This window comes from Suillus clintonianus (genome assembly GCF_016758775.1).
Source record: "Suillus clintonianus strain FC179 chromosome Unknown DEU56scaffold_196, whole genome shotgun sequence".
NCBI classification, from domain to species: domain Eukaryota; kingdom Fungi; phylum Basidiomycota; class Agaricomycetes; order Boletales; family Suillaceae; genus Suillus; species Suillus clintonianus.
Window position 1 is genome coordinate 1 of NW_024539420.1, and position 22,826 is coordinate 22,826.

The 22,826-nt window shown below is 47.2% G+C and overlaps 7 protein-coding genes across 7 annotated transcripts; 3 read left to right on the forward strand and 4 right to left on the reverse strand.

Annotated features, from left to right (window-relative positions):
* Positions 1-71: 71 nt before the first annotated feature.
* Positions 72-391, reverse strand: DEU56DRAFT_985356 (uncharacterized protein; the record flags this gene model as incomplete). The annotated part of the gene is made up of 2 exons (XM_041360062.1): positions 330-391; positions 72-269 (listed from the first exon to the last, which is right to left on the reverse strand). Exons 1-2 carry the CDS (start codon positions 372-374, stop codon positions 72-74), a joined length of 243 nt encoding a protein of 80 aa, XP_041200957.1. The 5' UTR covers positions 375-391.
* Positions 392-781: 390 nt separating this feature from the next.
* Positions 782-1,318, reverse strand: DEU56DRAFT_905539 (uncharacterized protein; the record flags this gene model as incomplete). The annotated part of the gene is made up of 3 exons (XM_041356726.1): positions 782-1,026; positions 1,089-1,277; positions 1,303-1,318. The coding sequence occupies 3 exons, from the start codon at positions 1,316-1,318 to the stop codon at positions 782-784; spliced, it is 450 nt and encodes a 149-aa protein (XP_041200958.1).
* A 7,346-nt stretch (positions 1,319-8,664) lies between these two features.
* DEU56DRAFT_874433 (uncharacterized protein) lies at positions 8,665-11,898 on the forward strand (the record flags this gene model as incomplete). The annotated part of the gene is made up of 10 exons (XM_041355956.1): positions 8,665-8,865; positions 8,917-9,285; positions 9,350-9,543; positions 9,599-9,764; positions 9,818-9,966; positions 10,015-10,412; positions 10,469-10,654; positions 10,703-10,841; positions 10,889-11,559; positions 11,609-11,898. The coding sequence occupies 10 exons, from the start codon at positions 8,665-8,667 to the stop codon at positions 11,896-11,898; spliced, it is 2,763 nt and encodes a 920-aa protein (XP_041200959.1).
* A 378-nt stretch (positions 11,899-12,276) lies between these two features.
* Positions 12,277-12,944, forward strand: DEU56DRAFT_749630 (uncharacterized protein; the record flags this gene model as incomplete). The annotated part of the gene is made up of 4 exons (XM_041349454.1): positions 12,277-12,344; positions 12,399-12,481; positions 12,538-12,744; positions 12,802-12,944. Coding segments are annotated over 4 exons (501 nt in total), but the record flags the coding sequence as incomplete, so codon positions are not given.
* A 2,938-nt stretch (positions 12,945-15,882) lies between these two features.
* DEU56DRAFT_214671 (CHAT domain-containing protein) lies at positions 15,883-19,174 on the reverse strand. The gene is made up of 2 exons (XM_041345104.1): positions 19,108-19,174; positions 15,883-19,036 (listed from the first exon to the last, which is right to left on the reverse strand). Exon 2 carries the CDS (start codon positions 18,947-18,949, stop codon positions 16,004-16,006), a length of 2,946 nt encoding a protein of 981 aa, XP_041200961.1. The 5' UTR covers positions 18,950-19,036; positions 19,108-19,174; the 3' UTR covers positions 15,883-16,003.
* Positions 19,175-20,129: 955 nt separating this feature from the next.
* On the forward strand, positions 20,130-20,905 carry DEU56DRAFT_749640 (uncharacterized protein; the record flags this gene model as incomplete). Its single annotated transcript, XM_041349455.1, has 2 exons — positions 20,130-20,297; positions 20,354-20,905. The coding sequence occupies 2 exons, from the start codon at positions 20,130-20,132 to the stop codon at positions 20,903-20,905; spliced, it is 720 nt and encodes a 239-aa protein (XP_041200962.1).
* A 29-nt stretch (positions 20,906-20,934) lies between these two features.
* Positions 20,935-22,477, reverse strand: DEU56DRAFT_843787 (GNS1/SUR4 membrane protein). The gene is made up of 8 exons (XM_041355081.1): positions 21,972-22,477; positions 21,834-21,924; positions 21,710-21,783; positions 21,610-21,655; positions 21,523-21,563; positions 21,404-21,473; positions 21,138-21,354; positions 20,935-21,077 (listed from the first exon to the last, which is right to left on the reverse strand). Exons 1-8 carry the CDS (start codon positions 22,299-22,301, stop codon positions 21,068-21,070), a joined length of 879 nt encoding a protein of 292 aa, XP_041200963.1. The 5' UTR covers positions 22,302-22,477; the 3' UTR covers positions 20,935-21,067.
* Positions 22,478-22,826: the final 349 nt, after the last annotated feature.

The following is a 22,826-nucleotide window of genomic DNA, read 5'->3' on the forward strand; positions in this document are numbered from 1 at the left end:
CACTCGGAGTAGAGCTCGCAAGCTGTGACTCGAAAAAATGCGATGGGAGATAATCATTGATATTCATTAGGCTAGCTTTGGAATTCGATGGAGTTTGAGGGAATACGCTCGAGGGGGTAAACTGCACTCGAGGTCAAGTATGCGGGAGGTTGTTCAACAGTCATGGGGTGAGCATAGAAGACATCATATGTGTTGTTCGAGTCGGTAGCATCACCCGGCATGATGGCCTCCTTGGATGTGGTCATCGGGCTCGTTGTCGTTGGAACGGCCTGCATATTCAATAATCATGGTGAGCGCATCATAAAAACTTAGTACATGCATACGCTCACCGTCAGAAATGTTAACATTAACATTGTCTTCGGGTCGAGGACCATGTGAGTCTGGGTTTGCGAGGTTAGGGTCCAGTGTAGGAGCGCTAGATTCGTTAGCGTTGTCGTTAAGTGTAACATTCGCGTGCGTCGAGGGTCTTTGAACGTTAGCGCGAGAGATGGGACTGTTGTTATACACTAAGTCCACCCTTGCCATTGGACATGGTGGTAGGTGAAAGGGTTTCAATGGGGGGAATCAGATTTTGGAGCGCTGACAGATCAACAACGCCGTCATGCGTGAATAGATGAAGGTAGATGTAAATAGTTACCCAAGGTCCTAGTCAGGCTTTTAGTGCCGCTGGACGTGGAATGGGTTTCTGCGCTGAAGTGAGTGGGTGGGATTGTCCATAGTGCCAACATAGGTGGCCACAACAGAAGGCGAATTGGGCACGGTGATAGTGCCAGCATAGGCGTCAGTATAAGATAGGCGAGCTGGGAACATCAGCGGTCCCAGACTTTTTGACAGACGCGGAGGGAGTATTAGTAGCCTGAGCGTCAATAGAAGTAGGCGTGGTTGGATAAGCGTTGGTTGACAAGGTGGGTGAAGTCCCAGCGCGAGCCTCTGAGATGATAGGCGTGGAGGGATGAGTCAAGGTCCCAGCGCGAGCCTCTGAAAGGATAGGCGTGGAGGGATGAGTCAAGGTCCCACCCAGGGCGTCTATATTGGAATGCATGAAGTCTGAGTAAAAGGGTGGCAGAGAAAGAGGCGGAAAAACTCACCAGTCCTCCCTCCTTCAATGCTACTATCTTCCAGCTCATCCTCCTCCCTAGTTGAGTCGCCCATAGATAGAGTGCCGTTAGGGAAAAGGTCCCTTGGAGACGGCTCAGACAGACAGGCGTCTAACCCAGGGTCCTCAGAGTTGGCGCCAGGGTTGGGGTTGCCAACAGGGATGTAGCCAGTTGCCGGCGCTACAATAGGGTTGTCAGGACTGACAGACCCACCCCGCCATACAGGTGAGTAGGATGGAGAGGGAGGAACGGACTCGGTGGGATCGATAAGGGACGATAAGGGGGATGACTGGAACGAAAGCGTTAAGGCATCATTTAGAATAGTGGTAGTGAACCGGAAATTTCCGGGGTTCTGGAATAGGAAGTCGGCCAATTCGGCGCGAGTTTGATTGAACGTGTCGTCCGGCATAATCCGAACTTGCGTAGGTGCGCTGTGATGACTAATGTTTGATGTAATGATGGATGATGGATGCCTCGCGCTGATTTTCCCAGGCACGAGGCCGATTGGCATTGGCCGTAAAGTCATTTCTGGCCCGTTTTTTATAGGGTTTTGAATTTCATTTATTTTCAATTGGTCTGAGTAAGTCAGAGGGTTACTTAGAAATCTCTGACGCATCAAATGCTCGGCTTGGAGCACATTTTCAATTTCCTGAGTAATATGATTGAAATTTCCCGGGGATGGATTACTAATTTTAATTTCGTCCAAATCCGGTGATTCTTCGATGATCTCATAGAACATGCTAGATTCTCGCAAGTTTCCGATCCATGTAGCTGGTTCAAAATCCCAATTTGGGTCATTCCCATCAGGTGTACACAGTAACTCGTACCTGACCTCCAAATTTAGCGGATCTTTAAATAGCAACCATGTGCCATCTTTCCTCTCATCAATAGACACATAATTACCACGCTGCCATGGTCGGCCTAATAATAAACTGAACGGCACGTGGTCTCCAACAAATAAATTCGCTTGTGTACTAACACCTCCACAGTTTAGTGGCACATTTTGTACAAGTCCGCGTAGTTTGCCTTCGCCGCCGTTCGCGTCATTCATAGATATAGACTTCGCGATGTCGATAGGTCTGTTGATAATGGTTTTCCAAATATGTTTATTCACAATATTTAATTGTGAACCGGTGTCAATAATCGCGTTGATGGCCTGGCCATCACATTGCATAGCTATTTTGATTAATAAACCACGCGTCTTTGTCCACACGGAGTGTGCTTCAATTTTCGAATCGTTTCCTAATGGCTTCGGCTTAATCGCGTTAGCCAGAATACCACTAAGTTCTCGGGAAGTTCCGAGGAGTTCTCCTACCTCCAATCGGATTGGTGTCTTAAGAACCGTCTCAAGAATTCGCTCCGGCTTAACCTTAGCCGATATATCCGAGACGCGTTGACGTGTCGCACCTCGCCGATCAGGGTTCAAGTTCGGTTTATAAGTGTTTTCCTTCACTTTGTCGTTCTTTTTCATTTCTTCGACGTCATCCATGATGATGTCATCGCTATCCCAGTCCTTGTCAATACTTTTGACTTGTTCCTTTACGATAGGCTGGGCTTGTTGATACTTTGGGACTGGAGTGGGTTCAGCGCTCTTAGCTTTAGGTTGGATGGGGTTCCTAGTTGACGTCTTCTTAGATACGCTTTCCTTTCCCTTGTTTTCATCCTTCCTTAGCGTCTGTCCTTGCTTGGGTGGAAACACCTTCTCATAGCGCTCTTTTCGTCCTTGAGTAGAGTTTCGCGTAGTCCTTTCAACTGGATACACGTGGTACTCATCCTCAGAGTCTTCGCTAGTCTCTTGGAGGTAAGTGTTCCTTCCAATTTCACTCTTGTCAGTCTCCGTCTGTGACTCAGTGTCATATTCTTCGATATACGCGGTAGATTTCGTACGTTTCACACTTAACGCTGACGGTGCGTTTTGTTGACTTTGATCATCAATTTTGATGAAGTTAGACGTAGGCGTTTTGTTCTCTCTGTTGAACGCCTCGACAATAGACTCCTCTGGCATTCTCCTAATTATTCTCCCATCGGGCCTAGCTACTTTGCCTCTCTCAGTTCTGGTGAGCTTACCGTCTGTCACAAGCTTTGTCAGCTGTGGACAGTTGGTCATGCTGTGCCCTGTCTCTCCGCATCCATAGCATTTTCGCTCTTGGAATGGTGTGTCAGGGGTAGAATAAAACCTAGAACCTGGATTGCCTCGGTATTGATAGTCCCCTCGGGTCGAACTAGTTCTCCCATCTGTAGTCGCATTGTTCCTAGCAGTTGTCCGGTTTTGTGAATAGACAAAGTTGTCTCGCTTCTTAGCTGGTGCAGCTACTAAGTCTTTAATCGTAGGGTCCATCCTAGTTGCTCTATAGTATAGCAACGCATAGTCTGGGTCCTCAAGTGAGATTGAACTCATTTGCTTGATAAGTCCCTCTATCTCGTCCAAAGGTTCCAAGGAGTTATTTCCCTTAGGATTAATACCTTTCTGATCTTGATAGGAACTATCCTTTAGACTTTACTTTCTTAGTCTCTTTCTTCTTCATATGCTTTCCTTGGGTTTTGGAATTCTTACGAAAAAACTCCTGTTCGGATTCGCTTGATTCCGTGTCTGAGTCTTCGTTCGAAGATTCCTCGCTTGATTTTTCGTCGTCTGTGCCTGAATCGATATCAGACACTAGTAAATCTGCATCAAACCTGTCTCGATGTAAAAGCTTCTCTGCAGTGATCGCGACTTTGTCAACTGGGAAGGCTAGCGTTAAATCTCTGTCTGGCTCGCTTGCCATAAGTCTGGACTCGATTTTAGTCCGGAGTTTTTTATTGATTCCCTCCCAGAAGTAACTGGCATATTCTTCACTTGTTATTTTGCTAGCTTGCTGAAGCCAGCCTCCGATGCGGATAAATCCCCTTACGTACTTCTTCCAAGCCGTAAGACTAGAGATTCGCTTATCGCGCATGATTTTCACATAAGAAATCAGATCCTTTCTCCTATATCGTTTAGTGTCCAGGTCTGCATCATAATACTTCAAAATGTCCGCCTTGAGCTTGCTCCAATCCGGAGTCCTGAAGCTCAATAATCCTTCGACGAATTCTGTGACATGGCGTGACATATACTGTGTGACAGATTCACACTTATCAGAGTCAGAGACTACATTATGATAGTCACATAACTTTTCGAAATGTTTCAGAAATCCTTTAACTTCTGAATAGCTCCCTTTGAATTTTGCCGGTGCCGCTTTGGTACCCGGGTTAGGCATTGTCAACACGGAGAGCGTCGTCATGTTGAAAACCTATACAATATGAATGATAGTAAACGATTTGGTGCTTCGAAGAAAATCCGATGTTTTATCAATTTTGCTCGAAGTCTTGACAATACGGTAGTTTCTTTTGCAAAGCCAAACAAATAAAGCCACCCTCGCGGTGGGCTCCAGTGATGTCTTGTTACTTGAGGGTCTTATATAGAAGCGTGTAAAAATGCAGTGACAATCACAACTACACTTTCATAAGACTAAAAGTTGCCAGCTCCTCAAGTCCACGGTCAACGGATTTTTTTCACTTCTCGGTTGATAACGTGTCGTTCGTGGGTGGTCAAAGAGTAAACAAGTTACCTCTATTTGTTTGAAGAAACTATATAGAAATGCAACTGTGGATTTGTCGTGAATAGAAATATGATAGGTATGTTTCACCCTAGTAGGTCGTGTTTCAACCTATGAAAGTCTGTTTCAACTTTGTCGTGTTCTCCTGTTTCGTGTCTCTCTAGCCGTAAAAGAGAGAGGTAATCGTTAAGTATACGTGGAGCTTAGCTCAATAAAATAATAACCGTGAGCAACCTAGTTAATCGTATAACTACAAGTTACTTTGTTGAAATGATACTTGCACCCTCACTATGTCTTGCCTTAATCTCACTCTCCAAATAGTGGGATAGGTTTAGAGTGGAAGTTTAACTTAAATCTTACTTCACCTGCACTTTGACTATGTCTTGCCTTAATCTCACTCTCAAATAGTGGGATAGGTTTAAAGTGGGAAGTTTCAATGTCTTCTAGGCACCAATGGCCTGCACTTATGTGTAAAGTGGGAAGCTATATTCACAGGGTGTAAAATGGGCTCCTTTTATACCTTTTTGGAGGCCAGATTACTAAGCATGATTCATCACATGGATTGGTAAGAATGTGCTTACAAACCCTACCATTTGGTGTGCTGAGTCAGCTTGTTTACTAAATACATTATAAATACAGTGCTATCTTACAAAGCATGATAAATCAAAGGTATGAGTCATCTCATGGATTGGTAAGATTGTGCTTACAAACCAAGCCTTTTGGTGAGCTGAGTCATCCTGTTTACTAAGAAGATTATAAATACAGTGAAATCTTACAAAGCATGATCAGTCAAAGGCATGAGTCATCTCATGGATTGGTAAGATTGTGCTTACAAACCAAGCCTTTTGGTGAGCTGAGTCATCCTGGTTACTAAGAAGATTATAAATACAGTTGCAAGTCTTACAAACCATGACGAATCAATGACAAAACATGATGAGTCAGGCTGAATCCTTACAAATCACCTTATTTCCCAGTCACATGACCTGATTACAAACATGATCAGTCAGCTAGTGAGAAAGTCTGATGAATAAGCCAAGAAAAATAGAAAGAAATGGAAGGTCACAGAACAAAATAGAAATACATAGAAATCCCCGTGTATGATACGAGAAACGAGGCTTCAGAAAACAGACTGATGAATCAATGGAAAATGATAGAATCACTTGGTGATATGGTAGAGTACAGTTCATTATACCTTCCTTATCTTTTGTATAGCACACATGTCATGGTATGAACTGCATACCATGCATGACACCGCTTCTGAAGTGCTGCCCCCAGAACTTTATTTTCCTCGTCTGTACGGGGATCGCTGGCAGGAGTATTTTTAAACACTACATCCTCTTCAGGCCATCTTTTGAACCATTCAAGGTATATTGGATCCCAGTATTGGGAAACCTTGGCCTGTAGCTGCGCTAACAGAAACCCACTATAGTATGTCTCAAGGAACGCCTTTTGTTCAGGTGTGGTCCAGACTGTTCCTGCCATCCTATCTGAGCTGAATTAATAATGATCACTCGATGAGACACAATTGTCACCGCTTGCCTTGGTGAGGTACACGTTTTTTTGAATAGCAGCGTGATTTTAGGTTTTGTGCGGTCCTCGCAAGCCAAGCCTGAAAATTTAATGCTGACCACACATCTTCAACCAATCAGCAAGTGTATTCGCTGGATCGGAGTTGAAATCGCCTCGTAACTACTGCCGTCTGCTATTTTTTTACTCACACTCTACCCACCTCATTTGGAATGCAGAGCCCAAGGAACAACAATACGGCTTACCGTTTTCCACCCCCATTAACATTCACCATAAATGAGCTGGCTGCAGCATTGAAGTTGATTAGGGATCAAAGCCGTAAATTTTATTTTCAACCATTCATCTGACGGCTCATTAGACCTTCTGCTGCAGACCAGGGATATGATGATGGCGACCCCCCAGCGTTCACATTGCGTGAGCTGGGAGGAGCATTGACGTTAATTAGTGACCAAAATGGTATGTTCAATATTTCAATTGATCTGAATCTCGGCTCATCACACTCCTGATCAATAGCCATATTTGCTGCACACGATGGACATGATTCAGCGGAGCTGCCAAGTCCACTGACTGAATATGGAGCATGCGAGGCATGCATTTTCCGGGCACACCGCCGCCATTGCTATGCTTGTGGTATACCAATCACTTCGAGCCGCATTGCAACAGGCCTCTCCAAGTCGGACACTACCGGTACGTTTTCATAGTGCTACCCCGGAGTTTACTGATTAATATATTCACTATACCAGTCACTGGCACCACACATTCCACCGCTATTGCATCTGCAACAGAAAGTGAAACTGCGCAGGAGAGAGGGAGCAACTTTTGTGACGTAGTTGTAGTTGTGCGATGTTCGGACTGATACATAGATTTCCAGCGCATGTTTTACATATATATATTGAGAGAATTGTGAATGTCAAGCTTGGGGAGATTATCGATTAACAGCCGTCCCAAAGTCGTGATCTTTTGTTTGCTCCTGAGGTTTTTACTTGTACAATATGATTTCATTGAAGTTCAGTTCTATTGGGTCGCAAGTCTATAACATAGTGATATCGGGAGATTTCTGATACAGTAGCTCATTTTACCTGTCCACAAGATATAAATCAGACTGTTGAAACTATTGAATTTGCAGCTGCAATGAGACTTATGTGCTACAATTTAATGTGTCCCGAAGTGGTGGCTGAGGCATTACATGAAATCTAACTCGAGTGCGGAAGCTTACCTACGCCTTTTCACACATTCCAGTTGACTGACGCCTTGCATGACTCGGAAACGCAAGTACAAAACAACTGAGCAGTCCCATCAAGCTCGTTTAAAATCCAAGAAAAAACACTATGCCAGGCAAGTCTAGTAATGTGGTTCATTCTTTGCGCGTCCACTACTGAACTCACAATCAACAGGAATCGGCAGCAAGAACGTGTCAAATCCCGCACTCGCTGGCGTCGCCGGGGTGGAGCTTCAGATGTGAGTCAATCGTTTTTGGTTGATTTGTCAAATTTTAATACACACTGTTTGTAGGAGACACTCGAACTACTCAATCAGCTTGACGATATCTGGTTCAATTCTGGTTATGAACCAGGTTCCGATCTGTATCAACGATTGGAGTCTGAAGGATTGAATGCTGTCTGTGCTGCTGACCGTCAGGGATGGAATTCACTGAAGCCAGAATATGAGGATGACGTTCGCGAGGTATGCAAACTCTTGGAGAAAGCACATGGCTTATCCACGTCAGCTGGGAGCTTAGAGGGTCCTTATACCGAGCAACTACGAGTGGGGGTATGTTCGGTGACTCGCATCTTACAGTTTCGCATCCAGGCATGTGAGCAAATGATCCAGAAGATGGACTTATGTGTAGACTCATATTTTGAAGCTCTTCGCAAAGGGACACTTGATTGGCAATTAGCGCTTAGCATTGGCAAGTGATTACTGTAGTCTATGTATTTTGCATCTAGTGTTGAACATCACGTGATCACTGTGCGGTATGTTGTGTATCCTCATTGTTCAAACGTTCAATGCTGTAGTCCTCATGGGAAAAAGACGCCGCGAGCACGACAAGCTTACGCGTGACTGGTATGTTCTCAATGCAAAAAATCAGGCATCTCAGCAGCGAATGCAAAACACTACTCAGGCTGAGGATCCAGAAAACAGTCAAGTCTCAACTCACAAACATCAATCTTACACTTTGAAGGGACCGGCACAGGTCTCGACTCAGACAGAGTACTTTGGTGCTCCAAGAGGCTCTCACACGGCACCACCACCATCTGCTTTACATACTTCAGATACTTTTGCCTTTGATTTTGAGGCTCTTCTGGACTCTAACGAAGACAACGTCTACAATCAACACTTGGCTGAAACATCACTTGAAGTGAAAGTTTCACAGCGGAATCGACATTTAGGAGTGAGTGAAGATGATTTATCTTGGATACAATTACTGACGTGTTGTTTTGAAGGATAACCCATTGTTGACTTGGATGGATGATCGGGATCATTTTCTTTTAGAACTCCTCCGTCTGGAGGGTCGCGGTGATTTCTTACTTCAGGAAGCATGTCGAGGTTCTGCAGGTTGCATGAATGCCCCTGAATTTCGATGTGAGGATTGTCTTGGTACTGAGCTCTATTGCAAGGCGTGCACGGTAGAAAGGCATATAGAAAATCCAACCCACAGAATTGAGGTAGGTGGGAATCAGCAGTGCTCACTACTTCGCGCTGATTGACTTGCACAGTACTGGAACAGCCAACATTTCGAAGACACTAACCTGCGGGATCTTGGGCTGCAAGTTCAACTTGGACACCCTCCTGGTGAACATTGTTCTAACCCGTCATTGGTTCATAACGACTTCGTGGTTCTCGACATCAACGGAGTGCACAATATTCCACTCCACTTCTGCGAGTGTCAAACAGCTCAATCTCGTACGACGCAACTCCTTCGCATGCGTTGGTTCCCAGCAACTACACTGGATCCGAAGACTACCGCAACATTTCGACTACTCCACCACTTCCACATTCTTTCGTTCGAATCAAAGGCCTCCACTTTCGAGTATTGGCAAACGCTCGCACGCTTGACCAACAACACAGGCGTTAACCCACCAAAGGTAAGTTCTCAATTTGAATTGACTCGTTCATTCCTAATAACAGCTTGCAACGGCTCGCTCACAGGATCGCTATAATGCGCTCTTACGGATGGTAAAGGAATGGCGAAACCTCACCCTACTCAAACGTTCAGGACGGGGCCATGACCCTGGTGGGGTTGAGGCTACACAACATGGTGCATGCGCAGTGCTATGTCCTGCTTGCCCCCAACCGGGCAAAAATCTTCCCAATGGCTGGGAAGATACACCGTTTGAGGAAAGGTATGTCGTGTATTGGTCTAGTCCACATGGCGTGTTCGCTCACGGAATGATCTAGATGGAAATATTCGTTATTTCTGGCGATTGATGCTAATTTTCGACTGGCGCGCAAAAATGTATCATCCGACAAGACTGACCCCGGTCTTAACAAAGGCTGGGCATACTTCGTCGAAGAGAAGGCATTCAAGAAGTTTCTTCATGACACTGGCAAGCAGCCGCAAGAGGTGCGGCCATCTATCTTAGCCATATCATACTCGCTCACCCACTTGTCATACAGAAAAGTAGTTGCGCGAGCCATAACGCTGTAAACTTGGCCGAGACTAAAAACTCTCGCGGTTTGGCAGCAACGGGGGCTGGCACTGTCGATTGTTCACGCCACAACATGAAGCGTCCTTGCGGCGTTGGCGATCTCCAGAAGGGCGAGAGGTAGGCGAGAGCTTTACTAATCATTGCACCACTCAACGTGTACTATAGGTATATTAATATGGACTATTTATTTTTCTCTACCCTGCAATACTCGAAGGATGTAGTCACGCTCAACGTGTCCTACGATATCGCGTGTCAATGGAGCAAGAATATATGGGATCGTATGGCTACATACCCACATCAAATGCATGTTGAACGCAGTACCAAGGAATTCGTGTTCCTCGTTCCTAAGTTCCATCTTCCCGCGCACATCGCATTCTGCCAAGTCACGTACTCACACAACCTTATCAAAGGGATGGGACGCACTGATGGGGAGGCACCGGAACGCGGGTGGGCGAACATCAACCCTGTAGCAACAAGCACTCGCGAGATGGGCCCTGGCTCACGCCGCGACACCCTCGATGATCACTTCGGAGATTTTAACTGGAAGAAAGTGACCAATTTTCGTGAGTGGAACCTACATCATGTGATCGGAATCTCTTACTAACATTTTGGCGTCAAGACATCAGTCTATTCCGAAAGCTCGTGGCAGCCATACCTCAACGTGATCAGCACCTCATCGACTTCAATGATTTCAATGATACATTAATTGCAGAACGACCAGAGGAAGTCGCTCGGTGGAAGCTGGCTATTGAAGGCTGGGAAGCCGATAGATCACAGACGAATCCCTTCGAGGTTACAACTACAAGTGCGTTAGTTTTTTTATGTTGATCTTATGTTTCTCATTCTTTCGCAGCTATGTCTCTCGCAGCGGTACGACTGCGTCTCTCGCAGAAGGAAGCAGAAGACCTGGAACACGGCCTCAACTACTCACTGCATATGGAGGTATCGCCAAGCGTTCTCGTGTCATCGGGTATTGAAATAGAGGACCAGCAGTAAGTTTATATTTTCGTTCCTTGCATCTTTATCCAATTGTTTTTAGACGCCGGCTGGAAAGAGAGTATGCTGCCTTGGGACCTCACTCAACGGACCTTCAGCTTACAAAATTGCAAGAACGGAGCAATGCGCTACAACGCAAAATCGAGCAATGGTGCAAGGTCCAGGTATTATACATTCCTACGGTCGTCCGTGTTCGCGCATCCGATACAGCTAGTACCATAAGCTCACGGGAAGAAAAACCCTACGAGGTCAAACTGTGGTTGCCGTCCCAGCTCAAAAGGGCTTCAAACGAGTTTTGTGAGGAACGTCTGTGCAGATATGAATGGGAGCTGCGACAGGCACAAGCATATGATGCTCTCGATGACCTCCGTCGACACCTCCGACTGCGCAGCCACCTATACAAGTTCAAAGCCAATCAATTGCGTGGCCAACGGGCCAATACACGTGCAGCGGGAGTTCTCGCTAAGGTGGAGCTTAGCATCAAGACAGATGCAGAGCGGTACCGTCGGGCCTGGACTGCGCTAGTTATCCTTGGCGACATTTTGCACGAACAAAGCTGGAGAGATGAACTACTCAAGCTAGAACCTGAGCATGTTCGGGGAATGTCTGATGGCTATGTAGGCCAATCCGAAGGTAATCGAACTCTATCATGGATTTGGAAGGCACGCGGCGTCACTACTGGAGACAGGGAAGGAGAGACCGTTCTTGCTGATGGTAAGAAATCGTCTATTAGATTGATACGAGCTAAAATGCTATCACACAGCGCTACGTGTCGAGTGGTGTAAATCTCGGGCGCGCACACATCGTTGGATAGAAGAGGTAGAACTTCTCCAGGAGGAGATGCGGCGCGTGTGCACGTTCTTCGACTGGCATGCAGCGTGGTGGAGGGATCAGGCAAGCCGGAGGATCGGGTTGGAAGGTGCAGAGTTAGAAGGCCTTGAAGCATATGCGAAGCGCCAGGCGGCCCTTCGGATCACGATGCGGGACAACTGCCTAAGAAAATGGCGTGCAGTTCCTGCGGCGAGCTTACCCCCGGCAGTAGCGGTGCCCTGAATACAAGTAGGATAACATATCTATTCGCAAGGCTTCTTTTTCCGATGTGTGGGGTAGCGCTATATATAATCAGTGATTGCATCAGTCTCCAATTTTAGAAGGATGTATTAGTAGCACTATATATAATCTTTGATTGGCAAGTCTCCGAGATCGCGATCGTAGAAGGATGCAGCCAGGAACATGGAAAGAGAAGATCCGAGGGCATTATGCATTACGGAGAACACTACTATACATAGAGTCGAGGGGATTATGCATAATGTGAACTACTATACATACAGTCGAGGGGATTATGCATAATGTCTAAGACTACAGGTAACCATGCATAACGGCCCGTGTCTAATAAGCCATGATTATGCATAACACGGTCAAGTACAGGTGAAGGTAAAGGCATTTATAACAAGTCGTTCGCAGAAAAGAGGTATAAAGGATCGAATACATGCGATATGGTAATCGTAATTGATCAAGTTCGCAACATACACTAGCTGACTCCCTTGAAATAGGTACTGTATTCCAATGGATGAGGAAAGTAGGTCTTTCACTGAAGGAGAGGTCAAATTTTTCTCTCAATGTGACACTGGAAGTAGTAAGCCTTTGAATCTACCGTTTCCTCTATAGGATCGACTCATTCGCAATCTTCAGTTCCAGTAATAGTTTTGTTCACTAAATTTGACGCCCTCTACGACGATGAATTTGCAGAGCTAATAAGCAAGGGGGAATCGAGGGAGAATGCTAAACGACTGGCATCCATGCGTGCCAGGGCGTCGTTCGTGAACGGGCCACAAGTGAAGTTTTTGTACAACCGCGAGGGCAAGCGACGTCCTCCGAATTGTCATATTTGCCTTGCTGGTAAGCCGGTCGCTCATCAGGTTATCGATTTGGGTGCTTAGCTTCCTCGGCATCTAGACATGAACATGAACGATGCAGACTGCGGGCCACTTATCAAATGCACGGCTGAAAATCTGGACCATGAAGCGCTCAAGCGATTGTTCATCTCGACTCAGCAGACCAACTTGGAGTTATGCATGAAATATGCAGTCGAAAGGTGACTACCCACAATCTCATTTATTGTGGCGAGGATTAACAAGTTGGATTTCTCTGCAGGACAATTGCAGGACTTGTCGACTCTACTCAGACAATCTCATCCCGCATATTTGGGACATCTAAGGATCATGATGTGGTAATAGGCAAGTTAGGCGCCTGGTTTCCAAACATTTGGGTGAGATTGTAGAAATATTACAAAACAAAAACCCTCTCATTCATGTTGGGCGGTTGCTTTGCAGACAGTACGTCTCCTTTCAAGTTGCCACGCTGATCGAAGATATTACTGATCAATTGGTAGACTGTAAGTATGTTAATGATCCGTCAAGCAACACTCAACCTTGCTCACCAATGGCATTTACAATACGATGACAGCGAGTCAGTGTGTCAATCCTTTCGTCGAGCTCAAGCCATGCTGACCAAGGCATTGCTGATCTGTTCAAATAGGAAGTCAGTGTGTTCACCGTCAAGCTCGAGCCTTGCTGACCGACGATATCTCTGTTTTAGGAAGTGAGCGCATTGAATCTCCATTATGCCTGAGCTTTGTTGACCAATGAATTGCCGATACCCGTTGACAGCTTGTGAGTGTATGCATGCATCGTCAAGCTCGAGTTTTACTAACAAGACACATTGTTGATGTGTTGACAGCATGCGAGTCTATTCATTTTGTCGATGCCGTGCCCTGCTCACCCAGAGATCTGCTGACCTGTTGACAGGCCGTGAGTTTTCTGACTGACTGTCGCTGATCTCGAGCCCTGCTTACCGATGACCTTGCCGATCTGTTGATAGGATGTCAGTGTGTTCATCCTCTGTCGAACCCTTACTCACCTATAAAATTGTTCATTCATTGACAGGATGTAAGAGCATTGTTCTTCCCTCAAGCTCGAACCTTGCTCACCAACGACTTTGCACATCTGTTGACAGCGAGTAAGAGCATTGTTCTTCCCTCAAGCTCGAACCTTGGCTCACCAACGACTTTGCACATCTGTTGACAGCGAGTAAGTTTTTTCCCCGTCTGTCCACCCTCGGGCCATGCTGACAGAAGATATCTCCCATCGTTTGACAGGATGTAAGCGCATCAATCTTCCATTGACGTGGATGATTGCTCACCAACGTCGTGGCGCATCGGTTAACAGGAAGTGAGTGTGTCACTCTGCTATCAAACACGAACCTTCCTTACAAGTGGTGCGTCCGTTCCGTTGACAGGTGGTGAGTGTGTCTCCACCAAGATGCAGCTTTACTGACTAGGTTGGCAATCCGTCGACAGGTTGTGAGTATGAAAATCCTCCATCCAGCTCCAGTCCTCCTGACCGATGACATTCCTGGTCTGTTGTCAGGATGTGAGTGTGCTCGTCCTCTGTTGACATCTTGCTCACCGAAAAGACTGCTAATCTGTGGAACAGGCTGTGAGTGTTTCGATTATCCGTCGACCTCGAGCCTTGTTGGCTGAATGATTTGATGATCTGCTGACAGGTTGTGAGCGCACATACCCTCATAGACTTTGAGCCTTATTCACTAGTGAAATTTCCCATCTGTTGACAGCGAGTGAGTTTGTTGATCCTCGGTCTTGCCCAAGCATTTCTGACTGAAGATGTTTGTTTCCCCCGTTGACAGGATGTGGGTACATTAACCCTTCATTGAGCTTGTGTCTTCCTGACCATTCGCTGATTGGCAGGACGTGAGCGCATTGATCCATCACTAACCTTGACCCATGCTGACTGGAGAATTTTTCCAATCCTTCGATAGGTTGTGAGTGTGTTCCTCTGTTGACCTCGAGCCACGCTAACTGAAGCAACTGTTACCTGTCAGGGTGTGAGTGTGTCAATCAACTGTCGGCCTCGGGCCATGCTGAATGAAAGAACTTTTGATCTGCTCTCAGGGTGTGAGTGCAGGAACCTGCATCAGCGTCGAGCAATGCTGACCGACGATATTTCTGACTTTTACAGCTAGTCAGTGTCTTGATCCTCCAGCAAGTTCGAGGTTTACTGACCGCAGAAATCGCTTATCCGTTGGCAGCTAGTCAGTGTAGTCGACCTTCATCAACCTCGAGTCTTGCTGACTGACGCAATTACGATCTGATTTCAGGGTGTAAGTGTGCCTATTGTCTGTCGGCCCCGAGCCTTGCTAACTAAAGCAATCGCTGATTTGTTAGGGTGTGAGTGTGTTCCTGTGTTGGCGTCAAGCCTTGCTGACTAAATTAATTGTTGTTATTAGGGTGTAAGTGCCAGAGTCCTCCGTCGACGTCGAGCTCAACTGACCGGCAACATTCCTATCCTTATAGCTAGTCAGTGTTTTAATACTCCGTCGAGCTCGAGCGTTACTGACAGAAGAGACTGTTGATCTGTTAACAGCTAGTCAGTGTCTTGATCTTCTGTTGATGTCACCCCTTGCTGACCTCGGGCATTCCCCTTTGCTTACATTGGGCTAGGCCTTTGGTTCTTCGACATTGGAACAAATTGTTCAACTCAGTTCTGGTGAATTTCAAGGCAAGATTAAACGTGCCTGCTGATCATTCATTAACCAGCTGCTGTCATCATTTTCGAGCACTCGTTCCATCTCTGGGACCAGCGGCGCTATCTTCAGTCCCAGCAAGATTCCACTCACCCTGCTCGTATTGCAATCGAGCTGTACATGTCGTCTCCGAGTGCGGCTGCTGTCAAGGATGCTCTGAGCACTGCCGTCCGCAAATACCAAGAAAACTCCTCTCCTTGGAAGGCGAAGTTTAAGAAAAGATCTGTCCAAGACTCTCAAAGGAAAGCAGAGTTAATCAACACGATTCTTGAACTCACTTTGCAACATCGCCTACGTGCGTTTCGACTCTTGTGATTGTAGCAGTCCCGCTGATGTTTTTGTCTTCAGCGAAACCTTGATGCTAGGCCATGCCGGTGATGTTCGGAGTTGAGCTGAGGTGGTTTCGGGAGGAACTGTATCAATTTGTACAGTCATGCCATATGGCACTTGTTGTGGTAACACTGTGTGATGTAAATGCGCATGGATGGATGGAAGTAAAAAGTGGATGAAAGCAAGCAGAGATTATTGAAGGAATGCGACAATACAGCCCATAAAACTAGATACCTATGTGAATAAATACGATTTGCTGTTCCAGTGGAATCTTCTTGCGCAACAACTTCATAGCCTTGTGCAACGCTACCGCAGCCCGTGTGCAATCCAATCTCCCTGAACCATCAACCAGGTGGCCATAAAAAGCAGACACAACCTGGCGCGCAACCTCGTCGTCCACAGACCACATTGAACCTATGACACTGCGAAATCCAGAGAATTGCATAGCCGCAGCGAGATGGATCGACTCATCGGGACTCCCCTCATGCCCCACGGTAGTGTGACACGCTGATAAGAAAGCGAACTCCGGATTCTGCCAGTGAGACCGGATGATGTCTTTGACCATTAGGGGCCCGTCGCGCATTGCAAAGGAAGACTCAAATGGTTGTTGTCGATTCGGCACCCCATGGCAGGCTAGGTGGAGCCACTGATTATGATTTAGTACATCAAGTGCACCCTGGACTGTTGCATCGCCGTCCTCAAGCGATGTGAAGGACACGACGGAGTCGAGACGCTGAGCTACGACCGCTAACTCGGGAGCGACACAACGCAGTTCCTTCCCTGCGTCCGGGTTTCCTTGACCAATGGCGACAAAATGCTGCGTACACGCAGGTCGAGAAACCTGCTGTCTCGCCCGAATGAGTGTCGCCAAAGTTGGGGTGTAAGAGGAGATGAAAATCTGAGACAAATTGTCTTTCTTCTTCTCGTAAGGTCCTGCTGCGTGTAGAGGGAGCAGCACGAATTCAGCAGTGGGACACCACCAGATACGCGAGCGAATGTGAATTTTAGACTTCTCAAGGACTTGGACTACGGGGTGAACAATATAATCCCAAAGCTTGCGGAGGATGCCGACAAGCTTGTGTTGATGATCAGAAGAACCAAATTGCTCTGCGAGGGACTGAAATTCGGAGGACAACTCAGAGACATCGGCTTGCGCGATATTGAGTGGAACGTGGATGGGATCTTGGGCAGCGAGGATAATCAAGACATCACAGCTATGCTTGCTTGCATTGACAATAATGACTGGACCATCTTCCGCCGCCCTCTGTAGGTCGGAGAACAGGGAAGGCAGGAGAAAACGGGAAAAACCGGGAAGTGTGCGAATGCGTGAGACGACGTCATCCCATTGCATAGCCAGTTTCCGTATTTGCGGAGACTGGTCTTCAGTAGACTGATCAAACGCGTTACGACGGCGAAAGCTCAATCGTTTGAACTCTTCCGCCAAGGCTGCGCCGGTGTCACCTGAAACAGAAAGTTCATCAAGTGGTGTGCTGAAGCGTGCCAACTGGGTCCAGAATACTGCACGGCCTTGCTCCACTAATTCCACAGCAGTCGTCAGCGCACCACAACGAACACTGCACGAAAAAGCATCTGTGGCAAGGGAAGAAACAGCCTTACTGATGACGTCGAAATGACGCGAAGAAGACGACAAGAGAGCAACTTGCTGATCGAGGAATTTCAGTGCAGTCTTATAGGCAAGCAATGCAGAGTCGTGCTTCATGCCGTCGGCAGATGCCGCCCATGATTTGGCAACACTAAGATCTGTCTTAGATGCTGCATGTGATGGGTGGGAGAGCTGCAAAAACAGTTGAAATACTTCATCCAGGTCGGATGAAACACCCCGCTGCATGAATCTGGTTCCAAGGCGGGTGGCAAGATGGCTGAGAGACATGGATCGATCTGAATGACCGGGTGGTTGGAGGAGTAGTGCATCCCGATGGAGCGTAATGGCCTCATCAAGGTCAGATGGGACACCCCACTGCTCGAATCTCTCCCCAAGGCTGACGGCAAGATTGTCGAGAGACATAGATCGATCAGAATGACCGGGTGGGCGGAGGAGTAATGCACCCCGATTGAGCTTGATGGCAATATCAAGGTCAGATGGGACTCCCTGCGCCTCAAATCTCTCCTCAAGGTTTGCAGCAAGATTGTTGAGAGACATGGATCGATCAGAATGGCCAGGGGGGCGGAGGAGTAGTGCAGCCAGATTGAGCTCAATGGCCTCATTGAGGTCAGATGGGACACCCTGCCGCTGGAATCTTCTATGAAGGCCGAGGGCAATATTGCTGAGAGACGAAGGTCGTTCAGAATGACCGGGTGGGCGGAGTAGCAATGCAGCCCGATTGAGCTCAATGACCTCATCAAGGTCAGATGGCACGCCCCGCTGGTTGAATCTGTCTTCAAGGCAGGCAGCAAGATTTTCGAGAGACATCGATCGATCAGAATGACCGGGTGGACAGAGTAGTAGTCCAGCCCAATTGTGCTCAATGGCCTCATCAAGGTCAGATGGGAGGCTCCGCTGCTGGAATCTGTCGCGAAGGACGAGGGCAAGATTGTTGAGGGACGCGAATCGATCTGAATGACTGGGGGGTAGGAGGAGTAGTGCAGCCCGATTGAGCTCGATGGCCTCGTTGAGGTCAGATGGGAGGCCCCGCTGCTGGAATCTTTCACGAAGGCCGAGGGCAAGATTGCTGAGAGACGAAGATCGCTTAGAATGACCGGGCGGGCGGAGTAGTAATGCAGCCCGGTCAAGCTCAATGGCCTTATCAAGGTCAGATGGGACGCCACGTTGCTTGAATCTATATCGAAGGCCCATAGCAATATTGTTGAGAGATTCGGATCGATGAGCGCGACCGGGGGGACAGAGATGTAGTGCAGCCAGATGGTGCTCAATGGCCTCATCAAGATCAGACGGGACGCTCCGTTGCTCGAATCTGCGATTAAGGCTCAAGGCGAGGTTGTTGAGAGATGCGGATCGGTTAGAATGATCCAAGCCAAGGAGGAGTGTAGCTCGATAGAGCTCAATGGCCTCATCAAGGTCAGATGTGACGCCCTGCTGGTCAAATCTGTGATAAAGGCTGGTGGCAAGGGTGAAAAGACAGGCGAAATAACGATGATGGCCGGGAGGACAGCTCTGCAAAGCCACTCGATGTGTCCCCACATCGTCTGCCATGCTATTGTACCGAAAAAGGGGACTCTCAAGAACGCAGAGAGTACGATGCAGCAGAACTGAGCGAAGACGACGATATAATTGTCGCAACTGTCATGTTAAACGGCTCATGACATCAGCGCAAAATTTCAAGACAACGTTGATTATGAATGCACACGTACATAGAAAATCGAGCACAAGTGTGCTGGAATAGCGGATACCTGCTGCAGGTGAGTGTATACGTTGAAGCTCGGGCCGCGGGAAAGATGTGCCACACATGTGAACGTTCAACGGCACGTGTCGGATGTTGGCTAGCTACTACCAGCTTCCAGATATTCAAGTACTATCGACTTTTTCTATCGTCCACATTCTTTCAATTGTCGTCCATGCTCACCCATCGACCCATCGCCTCAATTGTCTGATCTAAATCCGTATTTTGTCGTTGGTTCTCGACGGATCATCGCCGGAGTCCCACGAAGGTCTTCGAAGATCTCAGTAATTTTACAACGATGGTTAAATTCGTCAACGACTCAACGTCAACACAGGCCCAGTTCATGTAAGGTTTTGCATGTCCTTGCAAGCGCTGCAAGGGATTTCCGCGACATCTCATGTGTCTGCAATGGGCACACCATGAAGCGTACACGACTCGCCTCGAAGTCTCTTTTTGGATGTTTCCATTTCAAACGATATATCACGCACGATTCGGCACGAAATGGAAGAGTGGATAGCGGCGTTTGATCTCTGAACTCACTCTCCATGTGTCTTGGTTATGGTTCTCAAACCTTGCTAGTTGCTAAAAATGACCTTACCACAAGGTCCTCGAACCCACGAGGCAAAGCCACTGTCAATAATAATATTCCGAGGGAAGCATATGTGCATTCTTGTTTTGGCTACGTCACAGGCTGGCCGCTCACCACATCGACTTGGTATCCGGTAAGTACTTAAATCCGGACCCGGTGGAACTCATACTAGCCCGGAGGAGAACGTTCTTCTTCACCACCTGGTGACACTTAACAGTACCAATATGTTTGAACACTAGGAACGCGCTCGAGATAAGTTTAGTTTGACAGATCCCTGCGCGCCACTTTTTCGGAACTTGGAGAAATTTGCCTACGACAGATTACCGGGGCTTCAAGCCTGTGATATGCTGGATGTTGATTTAATGTGAGTGTTGCAGGCTCCGAAGAGAGGTCAGTAATACACCATGAGTCTATTGAAGATCCCTTTCATCATAGCTCCGGCCATTGGCATACATTGCTCGGCCAGGTCTCCTTCTCAGCCACCATCATCAGAAGAGAAAGTGGTACCCTCCACCACCTTGGAGTTCTTCAGCAGATGGGTTTTCGAACGGCGCGGTTTAGATTTCATAAAGGTGTGTTACTCCTGTACACCGGTTGTCGTCTGTTTTATTAGTGGACAATTTGACAGGGCAGCATATGGGCAGCATCGTCTGCTGAAGTGGCAGCTATCCTCGTCACGCATGTAGATCCTTCGCATATTCCAGAGTATGGAGCTAGAGCTGTGCTGCTTTTGCGCGCTCTTCACCCTACGCCTATAACCCCGGTTTTCCTCACTGGCAGTCTTGCTGTGACGATCGGCGGCTTGTTCAGACTTTATTGTTCGTCGACGCTAGGGAAGCAGTGGAGCTTCCCACTTAGCATCAGAAAAGAGCACCGGCTTATCACAAGTGGGCCTTATTCGGTCGTCCGCCATCCAAGTTATACAGGTTACCTTCTCCAATATGTCGGGATCATCGCTATGTATGTAAGCAAAGGGTCTTGGATGAGAGAGTCCGGGGTTCTACAGGTGCCTATCGTGAAAGTGCTAGCAGGTGTTTGTTTCTTTTTGCTTACAGCGTTTGCTGGGACTGCCATCCAACGGCCTCCTACGGAGGACAAGATGCTCCAGCGTGCTCTGGGAGAAGAATGGGAGAATTGGGCGAGGAGGGTGAAATACCGATTAATTCCTGGGATTTATTGATAACATACATACTGAGCGCTCTATTCATACTTCTTGCTTCTTGTACCATACTTCTTGCTTCTTGTACCATACTGCGGGTATTAGTGTTCCGTGGAGACTATTATATGCTACGTGATCTGCAATGAAACAATTAAGATGTAACGTTCTATTTGTCCACGAAGGCTAGTGTTTCCTGTTGTTAACTCCTCAGTATCGCTCTGTACTGCGAAAGTAGAGGAAAGGGAGCGCATACATGTGGCTAATTCCATTTGGGACTACGGTCTGACCAACTCCGTTTGTTTTCACCTTAGAGGAAGGTGTCGTGCTGTATGTGCGCATATAAAAATCGACGAAGAGCATCAAATAACTTGTGAGAAGAGCGCAGCCAAAGAGCGCAGCCGGCTCACTGCCAGAGCAATCGCCAAAGTGCGGAAGAGCGGGAAAATACTTGTGGACGTAGTGCTGGTACACTGAGCACAACTTGAGCACCGAGAACGGATGTAAAATAGAGACACGTACGGCCGAAATAGAATATGAAGAGGTCGATGATGAATTGGATGATTTGCATGGCTGTGAGGTATTTCTTCCACTATGTTGCGACGGTGAGCGAAAGTTTTGGCAAAGTGATCTGTAATTACCCAGAATTTGGCGCCTCCTGCAGTTGCGTAGTAGTAGTAATCTGCGGAATATTTTGGTACCGCATTTGAAAGTGTCATATCACTTACACATCACAACGTGGACCAGAAGGTTGATGGAGACAACGGTCCAAGACTAAAATGCAACGCATGCGTATGTGGCAATATCGGAGTGTAGGATTCAACTCACTGGACTCAGTTTGCCGTTCAACTGAACAAAAGCCAGTAATACAGTTGAGGCGTGGTGAAAGACGTGCAAAAAGGCTGCCGGCGTATGGTCTACGGTTGTTTGCAAAGAATGTTGGACGACGTACTGAGAGGTTTTTTCTTCAAGACCAAAAATAACGTGTCGAGGAACTCATAGTACTTGAAGTAGTAATTGACGATGTAGTAGAACTCTAGTTTCTATTACCGAATGTGTGAGTGTAGCCGGAACTTTTTAAGCCACTCACATCAGTCCAAGACGATGGGGCGCACATCGAATCGTAAGTTCCAACTTCCATCCATACCGAAACCACCTCTTCCGCTATCAACAACAGAAGAACAAGACTGCCGGTGCTGAGCAACACGTTATGAAATCTGAAGAGCGTCTGTAGTTTCAATGAGGGTCGGTTTTTCATGAACTCGCGTGTCGTGAGGATGGAAACGAGATAGAAAGCAATGAGGGTTGACACCACTGGCCATGTAGAGAAGGGCGAGACGCCTGGAATGTATGATTTGAGATGAGCGGGGATAGAGTCCGCTGGCACTATCGAAAGTAGGAGATCAGAGAAAGGGGTCATTTATGGAATGATGCGGGTTCAAAGGGAAAAACAGGGGGACAGTGCTCGACGAAGTGGTGGAATGGAGACCTGCGTAATTGATGTCGAGGCGCAAATTCAACGCCTTTTTACCTGCAGCTGCGGTCAGTGATGTAGCCCCGGGATTTGCCTTGCCCTTCCGATACACAACGCTACCGACATCATAGACTAGTATTAAAGTGCTTATAGCCTCACGCGGTATTACATCGTGCTGACTATACCAACATCACCTTGGTTACTTACCGGTACTTACCAGTGAGCTGTAGTCTCGCCTGAGTAATACGTTTAGAAACATCCATTAATAATACCCGAGGAGCGGAGACTTCACCTAGGTGGAGTTTGGACAAACGGCGTGTCTTCAAGCCTCGAGCAAAAAAGCCTTTGCAATGAGTCTACGTCAGGTGTCATGCTCTTTCGGCCAGTCTATACGTATCCTGCAGTCAGTGTTAATGTCAGTGCTAGTGCAACAAAAGGGCGCTTCGAGTCGGCAGGGTCGTGATGCATTGA